This window comes from Lemur catta, chromosome 2 (assembly GCF_020740605.2).
Source record: "Lemur catta isolate mLemCat1 chromosome 2, mLemCat1.pri, whole genome shotgun sequence".
Classification (NCBI taxonomy): domain Eukaryota; kingdom Metazoa; phylum Chordata; class Mammalia; order Primates; family Lemuridae; genus Lemur; species Lemur catta.
In genome coordinates, this window is record NC_059129.1 from 120,737,208 (window position 1) to 120,759,884 (window position 22,677).

A 22,677-nucleotide genomic window follows, 5' to 3' on the forward strand; every position below is an offset into this window, starting at 1 on the left:
TTCATTTTCTTTGTGCCTGGGATTCTTTCTGTCTGAAAGACAGCCCCCACCCCCTGCAACTTCCTTTTCTACTTCTTTTTCAATACTTAAGATGTTACCTCCTCTGGTCAGTTTCTCTGACCCTCAGAGGATGAGTTATACATTCCTTTCTCTTTATTCCCCAAACACCCAGTTTCTACCTTTAGGGTAGCACTTACTACATTGAAATGTAATAGGTTACATTCGTATAAATCCTATTCAAAACTGAGAATTTACTGGAAGGATTAGCTGTATTTGTTGTTTCTGCATCTCCAAGTGCACAGTGCACTGCTTGACAAATAGTTAAGTACGGGGCCACTAGATTCCCATTGAGTGCATGAGTAAAGGGGTGGAGGGCACGAGGGCAGTGGTTGTGACACGGGACATCCCCTGCCTTGAGATTGGGAACAGCAGGAAGAACTGTGACTAAGACCCTCAAAAACAGAACAACCTCAGGGAATTTTGGCATTGGCTCAGTAGAGTTGCAGCTCTGAATCCCGGCCCACGTTTATATGGATATGTGTGTGTGAATGTAGGAATGTGTTTATTTCCCACCATAAGGAAGTCAGTAATCTAGTGGATAAGCCAAGGATCCTGAAACTCTCTGGAGATACAGGAATTTCATAGCCCTTGAAATCTGAGGGACCCAATTCTTTTCATAGCATAGTGGTTAAGTACAAACAATATGGAGCCAGGCTGCTTGGGTTCAGACCCCAGCTCTGACACTAAAGACTTTGTAACTTCAGGCACGTTACTTAAACTAATTTTGCTTCAGTTTTCTGATTTGTATACCTCATGGGGTTCTGATGATAATTCAATGACCAAACATATGTAAAGCATTTAGAATAGTGCTCAATATGTGTATTAGTTATGACTATGATTATATACCATTCATTAGATTACCCAGAATGTTCCAGAGGTTTGTTTAGAGCTGAAAGTTCTTTTTGGGGCCAGAGATTGGAGACTACAGGCTGTATTTGGAGCCCTAAGAGAAAACATTATAGGTGCTTAAAAGTCAGCTTTGGTCATTTACATTGTGTAGTTTTATCAAATATTTCCATATTCAGTAATCTAAATTTTTTAGGACTTTAATCTATATGGTTCCTCAACTACCCCAAGCAATTATAAGCACATTCTATAATCGTAGTCTTACTTTATAGCCAATATTTAAGTTTCCTCTGTTGCTTTTTTTCAGCCTGAAGGTACTAATTATGAGAATTTGTATAATTTTCAATTGTCCATGGGACTGATAAACTCAGTGTAAACTTTTAAAAAGGTATCTTTAAATGTTGCTATGATTCTAACCTTTGTGAAGACAATAGGAGGTTTTTATCACCTCTATTTCTAGAATTTATTACTCGGTCTCTGGATTCAGATATAATGACTATTTGGCAGGATGGGGCTGAGGGCAAAAGGGAAGTTAAAATGTTAATTGTCAAGATTTGGTTTTTAGTGCTTACTCAGAACTACTGCCAGGTGCATCTATATTCAAAAATATGATAATATTGATGTTGTACCTGAACCCCTCAATATATTTAGACAGTGTTTTTCAAGCTCTGGTTATTGATGTGTTAGGCTGGATAATTTATTCAGGGGGTGCGGTCCTGTGCATTTTAGGGTGCTTAGTAGCATCCCTGGCCTCTGCCCACTAGATCCCAGTAGCCCTTCCTCACCTGAGTAACGACAGTGTCGCCAGACATTGTCAGGTGTTCTCTGAAAGCAAAATTGCCCCCAGCTGAGAACCCGTAACCTAAGCAGATCTTAAAATTGCTTGATATAGTCAAAAGATCCCCAGAGCTCTTCATAAGAGGATTGTTCTATTTGCAGTCAAGTGTGGAGAATCCTAGTACTATCCTACCAAGTTTAAACACGAAGTCAAACAATTCTCATTAGTCTGTGTTGATAGATCAACGTTACACAGAGGGGATTTACAGATAAGACCATCTTCAGCATACTTACACAGACTGACCATCTTCAGCATACTTTCTTCTTCTGGAAATAATCTGAGTGGGGGGAGCAGAATACCTGGGAGAGTATGTAGGAAGTCAATATTTACTTGAATCGCCTATATGTCTATTCTTCCTGTTATTTGTTAGTAGATACGTTTAATTCATTTTTTAATAATGACAATTGCCTTTTCATTTCCATAGGTAAGTATTAAGCAATAAGAAACTTTTACTTTATTTAGTCTGTAGTGTCAGAAAGGGTAAAGTTATCTATAATCACAACTGCTGAAGATTAAAATACTTAATGAATTTAGTCATTCTTTCATTTGTAATGAGAAATTTTCAAATGAAGTGTGCCTTAGCTTTCAGTTGGTACCCCAAGTTCAGGATCTTGATTTTAATAACATGAGTACAGCCCGAAGAAAGTAAAAATGAAAATATTGCATGTAAAAACATGCTTTTGGTGAATTACAAATCCAAACATTTATATTCTAATTGTGTAGGCTTACTGCTGATAAATACATTTTATCTATGAATTGATACACAGTTGACTTTAAGTAAATGTGAAGTCTGAGCACCACCCCTTCCCAGTTCAGGTGTATATGAAAGATGTTTCGAAAATTACTTGAAAAGAACAAAACTGGAACATATAATGTTAACATAAAAGGAGAGAGGATAACTTTGCCCACATCAGTTTTGGGTTAAATGTGAAAACTATTTTGAAATATGAAACATTAATATTATAAATGTAAGATTAGAGTAGTATTATGAATTCTAAGCAGTAGATAATTTTATCTTATTAGCAATTACTAAGATACTTGAAATTCCACACATATGTACTAATTTAGTAGTTTTACTTTAATTTTATTAGGCAGGTAATTATGTTACCTGGAAGCAGTCAGACCTAGGGATTTCACATCATTCAGTAATTGATGCTTAGGTAGGCAGGGGAGAATACTTGAAAACTCACACACACACACACACACACTCTCAACTTCCTTTGATTTATGCTTTAATTTTGAAATGTGTTCTTGGGGGCAGAGTGACTGCAAATATAGCATACTGTATGTGACCAAAATGTTTTTTTTCTGTTTTCTAAGAAGAGAGGGATCCAGCACAGCTACTTGTTAGCAGAGAGATGAAGTGGGTGCTGGGCAACCCAGAGACAGGTGAGGGCCATTCCAGAGGAGTTGAGGGAGGAGGATTTAAGGAAGGGTCTTAAATCCGGAGTTTTTGGACAGTGGAGGAGAGTTCTGCTCCGTGCATTGACAGGAAGTCCATAGAAGGTACGGCAGACCTCAGGTCCATCCAGGCACTTTATGCCAGACATTGAACAGGAAGCCTGTTCGCCCTTTAGTTACTGGAGAACAGCCAAAAAACCAGAAGTTCTGTTTTTCCAAATGAGCACTTCCTGGGTTCATAAATCAGGGAACCCCCTTGAGTATTCAAGTCACATATCTATTTTCTCAGGTTGATTCTTTGTACAGTGGGTCCTAATGTGGTGAGACTTACTTATTTTTATGAATGCTTTATTTCTTATAATATGATCAGGCACTTCCTTTTCTCTCCCTGGGATACTCTCAGCACCCCCATCCTCCACTGCCCTGGCTCCCTTAACCTGCTGGCCTCGCACTCTCTTGCTGCCTACCTGGACAAAATGTTTACTCATCTTTCAAGGCTTAGCTCGAATGTCACCTCCTCTGGGAAGCCTTCCCTAAGTCTCAGGCAGAATTAATTCTTTTCTGTCTGTAATACCATAGCGCTTTAGTTGGACTATTAATATAACAGCACATTGTGTTGGGGCTAATTATATGTGAGTCTGTCTGTGAGATCATATCTTCTCCCCTCTGTAACCTCAATGCCTGGGCATATTGATAGAAATTAAGTAACTGCATGTACTATTCAATTTTCAAAGCACACAGGTCTAAGGCCAGACATCTACAAAGAAAGAATGCTGTTTACACTTTGGAAAACTGATTGTCTTTTGCTTATGGTCGTGGAAGCCAGTTTATTGGTTATTTTCTACTCTAACTTATTGAAAGCTTCATTTGTACCAAAGTATTACTGATTTTCTAGTGGAGGAAAAGGTATGTCCAGCATAAACTGATATTTTCAATAAAGTGAAATTAAAAATGACAGGTTTCTAGTTGAGGTTTATGGCCTTCATACTCTCAGTTTTCTCCAGAAATAAATTTTGGCCTCTTTGGTTGCTTTCTGCTGAAATAAATTTCTTGTTATTTTGAAGAATTTTTAACCCTCGGAATTATGGATCTCATCTGGGAGGAAGCATGTTCTGTGATTGTGTCAGTTTCAAAATGTGGGGACCGAGAATTCCAGATGTATATGTTAAAAGTATATGTGGCCTTTTGGTAAGAGAAATTACATCTTTTTTCAGGCACAACTGAGGAAGGAAAAATTTTTGTTTAGTTTCTAGTGGTTTGTTTTTAGGCATTTTCCACACAAAGATGAGCAAGACCCTTCAAAACCACTAACTTGCTTATTTAGGGGGAATAAAAAAATCCTTCCTAAGTCCAAAAATAACATTAAGTGAAGATTATTGTTTCCAATAGTTTCAGAATTTGTGGTTTTATTTCCTCGTGCGAGTCAGTTTTGAATGTGGTACAGTACATGATTGTACTACATCATGATGAAGCATATTTGCTCTATATTTTAGTGGGTCACTTTATTTATCAGAGAGTCAGATCAGAAGAGGAATCCAGCCTACCCCTTGCATTTTGCAGATGAAATACTAGGTTAAGGGACATTAAGTCATTTACTCAAAACAAAGTGAGAAACAGAACCTCCTGCTAGAGGGAGACACTCCGTGCTCCCAACCCTACATTTGTTGCATTCATTTATTTTGTTTGTTTGTGTCTGACAAGGAGTCGCAAAAACTGGAATCAGACAACCTTTGTGTATGTCCAGGCTCTGCCACTCATCAGCTGTGTGACCTTGGGCAGGTATTTTCCTGAGTGGCTGTGAGCCATAGCTCCAGGATGTGCAAATGAGGAATAATGACAGTACCTGCTTCATGGAGTTGTTGTAAGGAATAACCGAATTCATGCAGAAAAAGACGTTTGTTTCAGTGCCTGGCCCACTGCAAAATCTCAGGATATATTTTTAATTGGTTTCTTTGAATAAACTGCTGAGTTCGTATTTAATATTTTAAAAAAGGGAAATTCATGCTTCTAAAGCAAAGGTTTTTTAAAAAAGATCAGTCATTGTTTTTAAACACAAGTAATTCACACTGGTGTAACATATTAAAACAGACATGATAGGGGTTACCTTTGAGGGGAGCGACCAGCAGGGAAGAGGAGAGGCTTCTGGAATGATGATCATGCCCTTTATCTTGGTTTGGTTGCAAGCCGCATGGTGGGGAGGTGTTTATTTAATAAAAATTCATAGCCATCAACTTTTGTGTATTTTACTGTATGTATGTTATACTTTATTAAAAAGTTTAAAAGATACAGATATATTAAAGTAAAAAGTGGATTTCCCCACTTTATTTATCAGCTCCACAAATCTGGGTGAATTATACATTGGTGTGCTTCCTTTCAGACATTTTTTTTCTATATATGTGTAAATGTAGGAACCATATGAGTATGTAGTTTATTTTCATTTTATATTTTTAATCCCAAATAGGATCAATTAATTTTCTTAAAACTTGCTTTTAATCTGCAGAATCTTGACTATTTTTGTTATATCAGTACATATAGTTTTGGGTGCTTCTATTTAATGTATGCTTATGTTTCATAATTTTACTGTTCCCCTCTTGGTATATATTTAGGTTGCTTCCAGGTTTTTGCTGTTACAAAGAGTGTTGCAGTGATGATTTTTATATATCTCTTTGTATATCTGCCAAAAATTCCTGCAGATAAAATTCTAGATGTAAAATTAATAGGTGAATGTGTATGTACATTTTGCATAGATGGTGCCAACATATTAATACTTTTCAAAAAGATTATAACATTTTGTATCTTTGTGGTAGTGTTTGCATCTTTCTCACAAAGTCCAAGTGTAAAAGTTTCTGGTTAATTTAACCTTATAATTATTTATGCTCTTGTTAAGAAAAATGTCTATAGTAGTAAATTCCTTCAGACCCATACGTTAATTGGAATACTCCACTGATCGGGACAAATAGTTCTATTAACCATATATATAAAAAAGTCTATATTGTATATAGTTAGTTTCTCACTTAAGAATTATTATCACTCAGTTATAAGGATGAATATTATATTTATTCTTCCTAAATGAATTGGTAAGAAGAAATAAATCAGTGTATATCATATTCACTACATTTTTTTTCACTTAGCACCATAAAATATTTATCAGAATTTTTAGGAGAAATGGTCCTAACTCTCATGATTGGTGAGAACTTACTATTATTCTACTAAGAGTCTACCATGTCCCAGTCACAGTTCTAAGTACCTTGCAGATGTTACTATGGCTTTTTAACATAAAGATGAAAGGCATAGGGGTTGTATTAATAATGACATTACTTCATTTTGAATGTGTTGATAAATATTACACATATCAAAATATCAACCATGTCATATCAATTACTAATTTATAAACTTGTAAAATATTATAATCTTTTTAATGTGCAAATAAAAGTTAATGCATCAAAATCCAGAAAATGACTACTTCAGTCCTGGCTAAAGTAATATGATAAAGGTTTAAAATGAAGTATATTGATCAGTTGGCTTTATTATTAGATTCTTATATGTAGAAAATTCTTCAGAATATTCAGTTCCCGTAGTTTCTGCTTAAGATTTTGGTTAACTTTCAATGGTTATCTAGTGCCTTTAAAGAATAGTCCAACTCAAAATAGGTAACGTATTCCTCTGGCATTGGATAAATATGGCTATCAATTTTTGTGGGTTTTTTTCCTGCAGAATTTCCTGTTATTCTAAGGGATTCAATAGGACTTATGCACATAAAACTGAAAATTATATTACTATGGGGAAACTGCTTTGTGCCTTTGAGAAGGAACTCTCTTGCTAACTTAAGTACTGTATGTGTGTAGAATAGCTAACATTTTCCTCCCAAGAAATTTCATGTATGCAGTTAAAACACTCTTAAATTGATTAAGGATTTGTTATATATTTCCAGAAGCACTCAAGAGTACTTTTATGGTTATAAGAGTAGAGTGCATTAGAATGCCAGAAACCAATGAATACGCTAGAGGCCTTCAAAACCATGCCCGACATTCCTGACGTTACCATATAAACATGTGGGGTAGCCTGGCAAAACAAAACAACTCTCCTTCCCCCAACGTAGGTGAGGCCGATGATGATAACACTTCAACCGGCTTGAATATTAATTTGGTACTTTTTTCTCTTAGAAGTAATTTTTTTGTTACCAAATGGAATAGAGAGTTAATAAATATGACTGATATTTATTTCTCATGTAAAGTATTATTTTACATCAGATTTGACCCGTTACCTTTATATTTTTTGGAAAGTGTATTATACAAACTACTACAGTATTTTTAATCAGAAAAGCTAAAAAGCATTTTATAAATGTTGAATCAAAACTCTCGCTGCTGTGAGGGAATTAAATTTCAAGCAATATACTCCTTTTATAGGGTGAGAAACTGAAGTATGGAGAAATTACAAGGTTTTCCCAAAGCTGTACATTGAGTCATGGCAGACGTAGAAATCTACGATTCTGTTTGCCTGATTCAGTCTGAAACTTGATGAAACTAAAGTTATCCATTTCCTGGCATGTGCCTTAGGAGTGTTTCCTTATTTACTCATTTGCCTGTTCATTCATTCATTCATCCGTTTGAAAAGAATCAATGTTTTTGGAACATACGGTCTTGATTTGGGGACTATGAGTAATATTTTAAATTTATATATCTTAGATATTTTCTTTAAAGAAACTAATTTTTTTTCACAATCATGAAAAAGAAAATTAAGGCATTAAAAAACAAGTTGGATTGTGTAGGTGTGGGCCACAGCAGTGTCTGTTCAAGCACTGGAACAAGAACTTGGCTGAAGCCCTAGGTGGGTCTGGGGTGGAGAGTGGGGGCCGGGAGAAGCTACAGCACCCTTAGAGAGTACGGGGGGCACGAGTGTCCACATCTCTGCAGTTGACTGTCTTTACATTTGGCTTAATCGAGGGGGGGGGCAAATTATTCTGCCTCTCACTCTGTCATCTTTTTGGGTTTCAGTTCTCACATTTTCACTTCTTATGTATTGTGATCTTTTTCCTTCTAGTTAACCAGTATTTTTCCAAGCTTTCTTCACCCTCTTCGTTTCTCTCCCCAAGCTTGAAGGATCATATTTAAAGCAAATAGTATTTCTGCAAGTCAGACCTCACCTCTCTTTCATTCAACAGCCGGGGCTGCAGGTAATTCCAAATGAGGAAAGTGTCTAGCAGCTTCCTTGAGCACAGGCACTCTGTAACAGAGACCCCAGAGAACATAGCGATGCCACCTGCCCTCACCTTCTTCTATGAGCTTATTGTTTGTTTATTTTCTTATTCTTTTCTTGTAGCCCTGAGACTTAAGAGTCAGACTTGGCTTCCGCCCTGTATAGCTCACCAGCTCTTCCCTTGGAAGAGTTCTTTCCCAGGAGGCTCTTCAGGCCCAAGAGCACTTGGACCCCTGGGAGCTGAACCCACAGATTCTATAAACAAGCCCAGGCACGTCCAAATACTAGGCAGACCAAACCTTCCTGTCTGCCATTAGTCTTCTTTTTTTCTTTAATTTTCCTAAATAGTAATTCAGTCCTCCACAAATAAGCAAACAAAACAAAACCCTAGGGTCTTTCTCAAAGAAGCATTCTTACTGCTTTGAAGATTTATCATTAATTTTTATTTCAGCTAATTGGTTTTCCATTACATTGTTGTCTGAGTATAAATGTGATACTTTGGTATACATTAATGCTGATCTATATTAATACAGTGTCAATTTAAAATTGAGTGATTAAAAAGTAATGATGCACTACAACCTAGTTCATATCTACCTTCCATTGAATGCATTTCCTAGGCAATTATGCTTTTGTGGCTGACTGAATTTCCCAATAATTCCTATTGGGAAACAGACTTTTTTTTATTAAAGATGTGGTCTCATTAAGTAGTGGTACTGTACCGTACTTGAGGTAAATGATTAGGGTGACATGAATGATAGCACACTCCACTCCTGATATCTAACAGCTGATACACATGTGAAGGTGGGATTTGGTTTGTGGCTCTGGTGGGCAGACCAGAGAGAAGGTCTGAAAAGTAGATTTTTGAAGCTTCAAGTACTGTACCTAAAGACTCATATAGTCAGCTCAAAATAAACCCCACCTACTTCTATGTTCCTCATGATCCTAGACAAAGAAATAGGAATCTATGGATTCCATTTGTATCCATTCTCTCTCTCTTTCTCTCTCTCTTTCTCTCTGTTTGCCCTTCACGTCAAAACATACATCAGGGAAGCACAACATTGAATTGATCCAAAACACCGACTTTATCTGAGATAATTATTTTCTGGACTCCTACAACTTTAACCCTTAGAAAAGTCTGTGGATTTATAGAAGTTGTAATGGCAGTTTTTTTGTAAAGGTGGCCGTACTTGGAATGCAGTTACAAAGTCAGCGGAATGATTTTTATGCTCTGATGCTATAGGGACGTTTATAGAGAAGAAAGAAGTTATTCAAACTTTCCTGGATTCCTCAATTAAAAATTTGGACCAATAAAATTCTTCTCAAGTGTCTCAAAGTTTAAGAAGGCAAACAGCATCATATTTGATTAAATCCTTAACTGATATTTACTGTAGACAAAATTCAAATCAGTAACTTAGCTTTAGATAAATCAAATTTACTGTTATAGTATGTATCTCTCATGTTTACTTTGTTATGTATTGGGATGCCTCCCTTGCATAATAAAAAAAAATGAGTTTCAGGTGTCACACTGTGATTCCTGAGAAATTGATGTTATGGAAAAGTTGAGAGCAAAGATATATTTGTGGTTATTTTAAAAATTCTTTTTCTTGTCATTTTCATTTATGGGGGTGAGTACTTCCAGAAGTTTATCTTCTAGTTAACAAATGGTTCCTTTAGCTATATCTAGTTTTCTGTTTAATTCATTAAATTCATTTCTTTTTAAAAATTTCAGTGCATATATTTTAAAAAGACATTTTTATGGTTCTTTTCCAAATTTGTGTATTTATTTTTTTCATGTGTGGTTCCTTCAATTTTTTTTGTTTCCATTTCTTCTGTCCGTTTAATTGTTTTAAACATACTTATGTAGTTGTTTTTCGATTATTCCATAATCTCAAATTCTCACATTTCTAATTTCCCTTTTGTATCTATTCTCTCTACTGTGTTTTGTTTCCTTATGTGGCTTATAAATTTTTGATAGATTTCTCTCAGAATCTTTTGTACTCTGTGGAGCAATTTTGCTTTTGCTTCCCCTGGAATCTAGGGATTTCAAGCCTTAAAGTCAGTTTTGATTTTAAGTTTTTGGCTCGAGGTTTCCATACCACAGATGCAGTAAAAATTTTGAATTTACATTTGTGTAAGGCTGAGGTTTTGATTTACCTCAAGTAAATTATTTTCTTTTATTCGCTTCCCGAATACTCCCCATCTAACAAGCTTCCTTGCTGAGTGTGATGGTGGGCTGAGTTTTTCTAGTCCCCCTCCACTAAATGTGACATGCTTCTCAGATCCCTTCCTGTTTGGACTGCCTCTTGCCTTTGCTTCCTGCCCATCCACATAAATGAAGATAATGAAAACAAAAACAATAAAAAACAATGCAAACAAAAATATCTTTTCCTCTTGACTTTTCCATATCACCAATTTCTAACAAATTAAGGTGTGACACTTGAAAGTAATGTTTGCCTTAGTTGCATTCATATATTTTCTGTGTTCTGTTGATTTCTCTCTCATATTAGTCCTCATCTCCACCTCTTCTGCAGGCTGCTTTCAGCCACCACATCAGTGTAGATTCTCTTGGCTTCTCACTTAGCGCATCACAGCAACCTTCACTTACTGTTCATCTTGTTTTTCAGAAATCTGAAAAAGATGTGTTGCTGCAGTGATATCACATATGCCATCCTTTATTTGGTTTTAAGGCTATTAAAATATAGTTACAACCAATTATCTTTATGCTCTAATATTTTGTACTTTACTCCAGCTTTTGGCAATTTAAAACTTCTTAGCATCCCATTAACACTAAAGGCTCTTTCCTTTGTGTTTCCTTCTTTCACATATCCGTTTAGAATTCTGTTATTGATCTACCAGTCTCTCAACACTAAAGGAACCAATCACAACTTTGATGTGATACAGAATGGCAAACTAAAAAGTAGCAATTGGTAGTAAGTTAATCAAGGTATTGTTCATTTTTATAAACTTAGTTAAGTTCAGAAAATTGGTAAAAGATTGGTGACTTTTGGCTACTATCTAAATATAGGTGGTTAATGTAGCACCTGGAAATCACTGATTAGTATAATATTTGCAGTTGAGCAGAGTTAAAAATAATCAGTAATTATTAAAATTAAAAACAATTTCTTTGTGCAAGAAATTGGATACTTTCTAGCACAGCAAAGAATGTTAAAATGTTTTAATTCAGTACATGAAGAGCAAAATATAAAGGCAGAGTTTTTTTTTCCCACTTTTGCTGGTAATCAGAATGGTTTATATTTTTGAAATAACATTATTTCATGTAATCCTAACAAAATATAATGCAAGTATTATTATCTCTATTTTGTGAATGAAGAGAGTCATAGAGATATTAACTTTTCCAAGGCCAGCCGGTTCTCCAGTGGTCAATCAAGGATTCACATGCAGATCTGTTTCATTCCAGTCTTTACTTGGAATCACTAAATTTACATTCCCTCTAGCAAAGCTATCTTTTACATCTCCAGGGTTTCAAGAGTTGAATACTAAACTTGGGAGATCTATTCTTAAATTCTGTAAAGTGCAACACATTTTCCTCAAGAGGGACATGAAGTCATCAGATGTGTGTTAAGCAATATATACAGTCATATATTCTTCATTAAAAAAAAAAAACTTCCTATGTTACATGAAAGAAATTTATGGCTGATAAAAAGGCAGACTCCTGAGAAAAGGCTATACTTCTCTTCTGCCAGGCTACAGGAGAGCAAGCTAGATAAACCATTGCAGTGTATACAAAGTGCTCAGCAGAATAATTTCAAAGTATTGCTTGGGAAGAGCAACAGGAATTAAGGGAAGGCAGTATGCAGAGTCTGACTGAGTATCTGTAGAGGAAACAAAGTTGCTCAGGCTCAGAATTCTTTCATATGTCTCCCTGGGACAGATTATTCATAACTACTTCTGTGTTTTCTAAGCTCACTAGACAACCATCAACAATTAGCAAACAGAAACAAAACAGAAAACCTGGGTTGGACCTGCTTGTCAAAAATCAAGTGGTCATAATTTATAATTACAGGAAGATTTTTGCCATCAAATGAAGAACTGACCCAAATGATTCGCATGAAATTGAGCTTGCTACACATTTTTAGCCTGAGAAATATTAACCCCATTATTATTAAGCATTTGGTGTTAAATGGACCATTTTGCAAAATCCATGCTCTGTGTTTATAAACAATTCAAAAATAACTCAGCATTTTGTTTGCCGCTTGGCTCCATTTAAAGGAGCTTGAAGTCAGGCAAGGTGCTCATTACTATTCACCCAGATCTGTTTCTTGGACACCTTGGCTGTTTTGCTTTTCTACCGGCAGGGATGAGAGTCATGTGAGTGATCCAAGAATGTGCATCTCCACCTCTCTGAACAGTTGGCCATAGAATTGGAGCTAGGTGTTCTTTGTGCCGTTGGCTTCCCTGTCTGGCATGCTGCCTGAGTGGTTGGAGCCAGCCAGTGCCTGACCCAGCTTCACAGATCCAGTAATGAAATTTGGAGGGCAGTGTAGGTAACTAGGTGCACAGGAGCTGTAAAGCAATGCCCTTCTGGACAGCTGATCACAGCTATAATTTCTCAATAATGTAATAGGAATATAAGTTGTTAGACTTTCCATACAATTATAATATAAAGAAGAGAATTTAATTGAAGACTGTGAGGATAGCTTATGAAATCCAAGGAAGAACTGGACAACCAAGTATCAGGAAGAGCAGGGAAACAGTGAGACTTCAGGAATAACAAGATCCAGGTGCTTCCATTCTGTCAGGACTTTCTTGCCTGCTATCCTTATTTTACTCCTCTTTTTTTTTTTTTTTTTTTTTTTTTTGAGACAGAGTATCACTCTTTCGCCCTGGGTAGAGTGCAATAGTGTGTCATCATAGCTCACTGAAATCTCAAACTCATGGGCTCAAGTGATTCTCCTGCCTCAGCCTCCCGACTAGCTGATACTACAGGTGCACACCACTGCACCTGGCTAATTTTTCTATTTTTACTAGGTACGGGGTCTCGCTTTTGCTCAGGCTGGTTTCGAACTCCTGAGTTCAAGCGATCCTCCTGCCTTGGCCTCCCAAAGTGCTAGGATTACAGGTGTGAGCCACCGTGCCCAGCGTGTTCCTCTTTCTTGGTCATTTCCCTTCTGTCTCTCTCTATAGAACATGGCTGTAAGAAGCTCCCAAATTTTATATCCTAGAGATTTTGCCACTGACGGAGGACTAGCCTGATATTTTTTCAGGCTCATATCCTAAGCAAGATGAATCATCAAATACAAGTAATTTGGTGTAATTGGAGAAGACCTGGGGAACCTACCTAAAAGGTTAAGCTGAATATGGGTCCATGGAATAGATACATATTGTGTATATATATATATATATATATAATATATATGTATGTATTATATATATAATATACCTCTTATGCAAGAAATCTTAATATTTTCTCTCTTTTTTTTTTTTTATAAAATGTGCTTCTGAAAATTTACTTGCAGTTTGAAAATCTGATAGCAAACAATAGATTAACAGTTCTGAATGTTAGAATATAATGTAGTGGCACCCTCTCGTGGTCCAGGCAACTCTGCACAGGTACAAAGATTCTTCAATGTCCCACCTAGCTTAAAACAGGGCTGTGTCAGGGATCGTGGGTAGGACTATACAGGCACCTATTTCCTTATCCCAGGGTCTGCACATGGGCTGGACCAAAGGTTTGGGCAGCTGCAATTTTTAAATCTTTTCCTAAGGGTATAGTAGGTATTCCAAGCACGGGTCGGGGAATGTAGTCTCCTCCTCCCCTCTTTTGTGTTTCTTTTCAATGCAGTAAGAGGCAAATGTAGCCCTCAGCTGTGCTTGCACCCTCACAGGAGACTCATGGTGTAGGTCTTTGGCTGCAGGACAATGTGAAGCCAGCGCTAGGTGGAGGGAATAGCAAGGACAATGGAAGAGGGCTGGGGGAGGAAGAAAGGGGACCTATCCCTCAGAACTCCCATGTGGGACAGTAGCGCCAGGGAGCAAAAGCACCAGACCCCTGGTGACCCTTCAAGGGACCTTTTGGCAGAGTTGTACTTTTGCTAGGCACTGCCAGGGTTGCAAGTAGGACTAATTAAGGAATTTCTGATTTCCCCTAAGGATGGGGTAAAGCTCTGAACTGTTTTAAGAGAGTACAATCAGATCTGTATTTTAGAACTGTCACTCTGGCTATCCTGTTGAACATGGTGTCCATGGAGCAGGAATGGAGGGAAGAAACCATTAAGTGGCTGTCACTCTGGCCCAGGCAAGGGACAATGATTGCTGAACTCCTGCAGTGGCAATGAGAAGAGAAACCAAGGAGGGGTTTGAGCAGAACCTAGGAGGTACTGATAGCGCTTGGTAACGTATTGAATATAAGAGCAAGTGGGCAGGGCACCAGTGACAAAGCCCAGGTGTCTGGCTTGATGACTGGGGGAAGGCTGTGCCGTTGTGTACATAACCCAGAGGTGTGGTATCCTGTGTGCAGCTTCTGCCCCCATCCCATGCCAGCCCTGGCACAGAGATGAGATCTCTCCCCTTCACGTTCACATTTCGTCAGCTGGGGTAAAGCATGTCTGCACAATCTCGTTTTTATTGAAGGTTGATGAGAAAGACAGAGGGTTAGGTCTATATCACAGAATCTCTACAAACTTCTCAAATCTTCTTCAACATCTCGTTTCTTAAGGCTCAGGGGTCCTTGCTGTCTCTCCCACCTGGACCACCCCACAGTGCCTTGTTCCATTTCTGAGAACTCTCTTAAAACTTTGTATATAAATCTGATATTGCAGATTTCAGTTAGAAGAAATGTTGAATTTTTAATTCTAATTTTCTAAGACACAAGAGTTTATAAGAGCTTAAAGAAGAGGATATAATGAAATTGTCTATATATTGAAAACTTAACTGCAAAAGAAATAATCTAATATGGAATGAGTGAGGTTTCTATTATTCTTGTTGGAAATCTACCTTTTCTGGAGGAATGGCCTTGAGATATAGCCAGGAACTAGATTATTGCCTCATAAAACAGCATGAGGTTACTGTTATTCCTTAATTTTATATCTTTATTATGAGGTAATACTTCTCTTACTTGATTTGAAGAGTGTTCTTGTCCTTTTCTCATATATTTGTGAAAACTAAATGTTAAAGGATTTAGCATAACAACCATTGGTAAATTATGATGTAAAATAATACTGTGTTTGCAATTAGCCTAGGTAGTTTTACTTGGTTCAATAATATAAAATCACTAGGCTCATAATATTTTAGTACCTTAGCGTGTTTGGCAAAGAAAGAAATTCATGTTACCATAAAAAGTCAAGCTAAGTAACAATTAATCTAAATTTCAAGGAAATATAAAGCAAAGTATTATGTTGTAACATGGAACATTGATGCAAATAACTCTCCAGCAGTTCATGAAATAGATTCTGAACTGGTTATTAACCAAGAAAGGCAAGTTTTGGCTTAATTCTCTTATGCTCCAATACCTTTCCTGAAGTCTTAATTTCACTTGAGTTAGCAACAGTGCCCTGAGATGGTGGTCCTTCTAGAAAATTATCACTTCTTTCCTGATGATCAGTCTCCTTAATTTAATTTTATGTATCCTTTCCAGAATTATTACATGTATACCTTGATCACATCTTAAAAATAATTTCAATGTGATAATTGTACACATGTGTTGTGGGTAGATTGTGCCCCCTAAAAGATATGTTTAAGTCCTAACTCCTCTACCTGTGGATGTGACCTTATTTGGAAATAGGGTCTTTGCAGGTGCAATCAAGTTAAGATGAGATTTTACTGGATTATGATGGATGCTAATCCAGTGACTGGTGTACTTAAAAGAAGAGGAAAATTTGGACACAGAGACATACACACACACATAGAAGCAGGCCACATGAGGAGAACACCATGTGATGATGAAGGCAGAGATCAGAGTGATAAACCTACAAGCCAAGGAATGCCAAGGATTGCCAGCATCCACCAGAGGCCAGGAAGAGAGAAAGGAGGATTCTTTAGAGGCAGCGTAGACCTTCCAACATCTTGATTTAGGATTTCTAGCCTCCAGAACTGTGAGAACAAATTTCTGTTTTTTTGGGTTTTTTTTTAATTTCAGCATATTATAGGGGTACATAAGTTTAGGTTACGTATATTGCCCTTTCTGTTGTTCTAAGCCACCAAGTTTGTGGTACTTTTTTATGGGAGTCTTAGGAAACTAATGCAACACACAATGTTGTAGATAAACAATAATTTTAATTGGTATCAATAATAATTTTAAGTATATTTTATTGTTAGGTCAGGTTAGCAAGAAATTACCTGGTGGACTCATTCTCAATATTGAACTTTCTGAAAAGTTAAAACAGTCCAGGTTAGCAAATAATGCTTCTCTGAAAGTTTCTATTTTTATTGTCCTAAATCAAAGTGAAAATTAAAGTGAAGCCAATTATGTACCTGAAAAATGTGGGACAAAACAGATTTTTCCTAAAATAGCCATATATTTGAGACAGAATTTTCAAAACTTAAATTATCTAGGTGTTTATTCCAGTTTTTTCATTTACGTCATAAGATATACTATGTACATTTTCATCTGTCGTTAATCATATGCTTTATTCAATCAATATTTATTAAACACTTAAAATGTGCTAGACACTGAGCTAGGTCCTGCAGATAACTTCAGTAAATAATACAAAAATTGCCTTTCCTGAAAAAGTTACTCTGGCTTTGAAATTTAACCTGTAGAAGTGACAGAGGCCACTTGGAGAAAGAATCTTCTCAGAAAATCCATTTTCAGTATGTGCTGTATCTTTATCTGTTGCTACAGATAAAATGTAAAACCATTTTAACATCATTTGGTTTTACTTTGTGCTCCTGTATTATAGTGGGAAAAAATAAAATTTTGCTTATTGCACAGATGACAAAATCAATAATAATGGAGGTATATGAAACCAAAATATGATTCTTTATCAAATTATTTGTATTTTTTAATGTTTCCTACTAATCAGTATCCAAATGCATGCTTAGTTGTACATTAACATAGCTAAAATTTTGTGTTCTGATTTTTTCACTTAATACACAATCAACAGTTTTCACTTTTCCATGTTTTTATAATTACTTTTTTGATCATTAAATTATCAATATATTAAATTGATTGATCATAATTTGTTTAATCAATCCACTACAAAGATGAAGCTGTTTCTAGTTTTTATCCTGAATAAAACCTTGTGGCTTTTTTGGGGAAAGTTTATTCCTTAGGAAAGTCAATACCTGATAAAAGAGTTTGAACATATTTATTTATAGCTTTTAAAGTGCAGTGACAGATTACTTTCTAAAAGTGTTAGAAAACTTGACATTGTTACTAGCAAATGACTGAGGACACCATTTTCACTGTATTCTTTCTGACATTGGGTATTATCAATACTTAAATATTGATAATATTTAAATTGAATATGTATACAACAATCCAAAATGTATAATTGTTGCTTAAATTTACATATTTGAGTAACTGTGAGAGTAAATACTTTTTTATGTTTGTTTATTATTTACACTTTCTTATAATGAATTGTAGTCTCCTGTTCTTACCTAATCATTCAACGGGCCCTTAAACTTTTCCTAACCAATTTCTATGTTCTCAATACATATAGTCATGTTTATAAAAATATTGAAGATATTTTCCATAATCTGTTGTATCCTTTTATTTTTTGAGCTTTTTTTCTATATTCAGAAATGCAGAAGTTTGTTTTATGTAGCCAAATCAGTTGTTCCTTCCCTTTGTAATCTGGTACAGTATTTTTTACCATTACTTTTATCCATTTATCTATTAGAATAAGAACAAACATCAGGCTGGGCACGGTGGCTCATGCCTGTAATCCCAGCACTTTGGGAGCCTGAGGAGGGAGGATCACTTAATCTCAGGAGTTTGAGGTTGCAGGGAACTATGATGAAGCCACTGCACTCCAGCCTGGATGACAGAATGAGACCTTGTCTCAGAAAAAAAAAAAAAAAGAAGGGACATAGATTCTTTCTTCCTTCTTCCCTTTAAGAGAGCACTCGGCTCATTTGTTATCCAGGTAGTGAGGAGGGGCTATAAAGGAGGTGGTCAGCCACGATTTACATGAGGTGGGCCGGTGGGTAGTTTTGGGCAGGTCAGCATAGGTTGGACTAGTGGCCAGCACTTACTGTGGTGTGCACTGTATCCAAGGTGAACCTGAGCCAGAGTGGTGCTGGTCACCAGGCCTGTGAGCAGTGCAGAGGACCAGGGATCAGTGGTCCGCTAGGAAAGGAGAAGCAAGCAAGGGATCAGCACAAATCAGGACCAGACCCAGGTTTGGGGAGGAACCGGTCCATCAGAATGAGAAGAGGGAGAGTGGGAGGAGGAAGATGGACATATGAACTAATGGCAAAAACTGGACTTTTTCTGGTTGCCATGTCTCAGTCCCCCGCCTCCCCTGCCCCAACACAAAAACACCACCTTTATATCTAGAACTCCCTGCCCACTTACCTTCCTGAATCCAAATGTGTACTGTGACAGCTTTCACTATGCTTAATAACCCACCCTATATTCAAAACCCATTCCCCCCATTCCATATGTGCTTTAAAATTGTACTTTTCTTCAAAATGACATTTTTCTAGTTCTGAAGTATTTTTAATCAGTATCTCACTGAGACGGTAGCATTATGTACATGTAAGTTACCATTGCCATTTTCTGACTTTTAACTCTTAGGATTGAAAAAAACACCTTTGATTTGTGTCTCCATGTTTGCATATGCATAAAACATTTTAAAATTTACATTTTAAATTTCCCTTGTATTATAATTTTTAAAATGTCTTGTATTCTAATAAGGAAAGTAACAAGTTTATTGTAGAAAATACTGTAAAGTATAAAAGAAAAGAAATTCAGGCCATGTCTACCTGGTTGTAGTGGGGAATATGTAAATGGATATATGTAAAACTGAACAAAGCACCTGTGTTATTGAATATTCAATAAACTGAATTGGTAATCAATTGTTTCTATATATTGGAATACTTCTTTTCCACTTAAAATTATATTTTCAGAAACATTTGATGTCACTAAATATTCTTGAAATGTGACTTTAATGATTCATATCTATATCTGTGCCTATGATAAACACCTTTTTAATCTAAATATCTTTTTCATTTTTCATATTCTTTTACTTTTTTTCTTTTTTAAAATTAGAATTTGAAGGACTAGAAATGTATCACTGCAATTTTAAATTGCATTTCATTTACTTGCAAGTTTGAACATTGTTTGTGGTGATTGATCATGTTTCTATAGTGTATGTATGCCTTCCTATTTGAATTGTAAGAGCTCTTTGTGTGTTAAGGATATTAGCCCATTGTGTTTTATATTTGTGCAGGTATCTTTTCTAGATTTTTGTATACTTTTTAATTTTGCTTATGTGTGTGTGTGTGTGAGGATTCAGGATGTTTAGCCTTTTTGCATTGTCTTCTATTGCTACTATTATAAAATCCTTCTTTATCTGGGAATTAAAAAATACATGCCTGTGTTTCTAAGAGTTTTTTTTTTATTTAATTTGCCTGGAAAAATTTTTGTTGTATGGTATGGAGTAAAGATTAACTTCTTTTGAATAGTTAACCAATTATCTCTCCATAGTTTATTGACCAGTTGTCCTTCCCTTCATTTGTAATACCTTCCTTAACATAATCACTTTTTAAAAAAAAATTGGTCGTGTATTTTATAAAATTATATTCTTCAGAAGTGAAGAATGATCATCTGGTAGTTCAGACAAACTTTCCTGTAAGAGAAAACTATCATATTACAGTACACAGTGAATTTTCTCAAATTATTTTAAGTACTTTTGAAAGTGAGTGTTTAATTCAGACTCTTAATTTTTAATCCATCAGTTGCTTAATGACAGACCTCTTTCAGCAAAATAGTATACTAATTGTTTACTGCAGACTGTGTCTCTAAAGCTGTCTTCAGATATTTTTGTTTATTTCCAGGATTCATAAGTAGCTGTTTACATATCTCAGTGTTACCACAATACTATTTTCAAGATCATTAATTATATCGGATATGGGGACAATATTAATGAATTTTGTTCTTTAAAAAATACTCTATAAATTGCTGACTAATATGTTTTGGTAATTTTACAAATGAATAAAATATATAACCTTTTCTTTTTCCACTTGTTTCCATCTTTTTGTTTTAGAGAGTCATTTTTAATTGAGGAAAGCTGCTTCTACTGGGAGTGGCAGGAGAAGTGAGAAAACCACATGGAAGACTCCCAGGATTTAAATGAACAATCAGTAAGTCTTAATTCAGTCTCAGATTTGCTGAAAAAAGTTGTAGTAACACTTCTCAAAATCATACTTAAAAGGAATATATTGTAAGACATAAGTTTTTTATTAATATATTTGTTAGATGCTTTTTGAATTCTCTTTCAAGGCCATGAAACAGACCTTTGGAGATTTATGCGGTTTCTGCTTAATACTGATGTCATGTGTTGGTATCTGCCTTGATTCTCTGCTTGGAAAGCTGGTAATAAAAAGACTAAGGTGCTGAAATCACACTGCATGTTTTAGACAGTTTAAACAATTTTATACACCTCCCTTATCATGTTTTATTTCAGATACACTGGATAGTTCGTATATTGTTGGGTATCAGAAGCATAAAAGGAGAAAATATATTATTGGCATGCCTATTGCTCATGTCAAGGATAGAAAGAATCGCAGTTTTCAAGGGCTTTTCTTATTTTGTTTGGTTCCTTGCAGGACCCAAAATGCACCAGATTGGTAATAATCCTTATAAGATTCTGATTTCCCAAAAGGAAGGACTTTATACGTATGGCCCTTCCTCCTAGCTCATTAGTAGTGTCTCCATGACACTGAGTCTAGTGTGTGGAACTAGAGGCAGTGGGAGGGCTTCCCACACATTCCCGCACTACTGGAAACTCTTGCCTCAGCTCTTCTGCACACAGATAACTACTGATGTCACGAATAAGAAGACCTGTACGTGCCAAGAGTGTATTCTACAGACGGATGGTGTTCTTTATTAGCTTGTGTGATCATGACTTGATCTTGGGAGTCTAATGTCTCCATCTGGCAACTGAGGAAAAGATCCTTGTTTATAATAATGTGGTTCTAGAAAAGGCATATATGATGAGTTTAATTTTAAAATAATGAGGGATATATGTTCTCGTGCTATTTGAAATTAATTTAATTTGTTTTGTAGTGAATGTTGTATTTAAAAGAAATGGTAACCATGTCTTTAACTTTGGTAGACATGACCATAATCTAATTTTTTATTATATAGTATTATTTATTTCACATGGCATCATTATGTGAAATAAAATGGAACAAAAACTTACAATGCTAAATAACTATGAAATCTGTCAAATGGTAGAGATGTTATTCCTCAACAAATGTGTGATTTTTTTAGTAAAGTAGACAAAAATGGCAATCGGGAGGCAAGGGTTTTAAAACAATTTTTTAAAAATGTTGGTTATTGTATTTAAATATTCATAGTGTGGACTTCAGCAAAACGGATGATAGCCATCGTGACTGCTGTCTCTCTTACCCATGCCATTGCGTGTTCATGAATCCCTCTGGAATCACAGGTCTGTTAGTGTGACCAGGTACCTGAATGGTCAACAGTGAAGGCTGGCATCATTTTAGCAGTGATGCTTCTTCATGGGAGAAATACTGTTGATCATTACTTTGTTCTGATACACTGAGGGTTACATAAAAGTGTGTGTGTATGTATGTTAGAGTGACCAATTGTCCCTGTTTTCCAGAGACTGAGGGGTTTCTTGGGACGTGGAACTTTTCGGTGCTAGAAGCAGGCAGAGTCCCAGTAAACTAGGATGATTGATTCTGTTAATTACTCTCGGGTGTGTATATACTCAAGAAAGAATTTTTGCTTTCAATGCATTCGAGGTTAAAGAGCATGTATTTTTACATTTAACATTAGAATGAGGTATTACCCAAGACACTTCATATCACCTTTTGCAAAATGAAGCCCAGAACTTGTGAATCATATATGATGTCCTTCTAGTGATATTTTAGGGTCATGGAGCTCATGATTTTAAAAATATATATGTGATGTTAGTGTGCAGCCAGGTTTGAGAACCAGAATCTAGGGTGACCTTCCTAGCCTCTCAGCTTAAATCCATTTACTGACTTTTGATTTAGAACATGTAGACTAAACTATTCATCTCATTACAACTGTTAAATGACTTGCCCACGTTGGCATGACTGGTAAGTGGCAGAGTTGGGACTTCACACAGGTCTTCTGACTCCAAGTCCAAAGCTCTCTCGATAACATCAACATGCCTGATCACTTTTGGGTTATTCTTATTGTGGCATTCATTTCTATA

General features: G+C 36.0%; 1 protein-coding gene across 1 annotated transcript in view; it reads left to right on the forward strand.

The window, feature by feature from the left end:
• EYA4 (EYA transcriptional coactivator and phosphatase 4) overlaps positions 1–22,677 on the forward strand; it is a 241,911-nt gene that overhangs the window by 7,923 nt on the left and 211,311 nt on the right. Inside the window, exon 2 of the mRNA XM_045544398.1 lies at positions 20,512–20,608. Within this exon, the coding sequence (XP_045400354.1) occupies positions 20,576–20,608 (33 nt within the window). The 5' untranslated portion in view covers positions 20,512–20,575. The remainder of the gene's footprint in view (positions 1–20,511; positions 20,609–22,677) is intronic.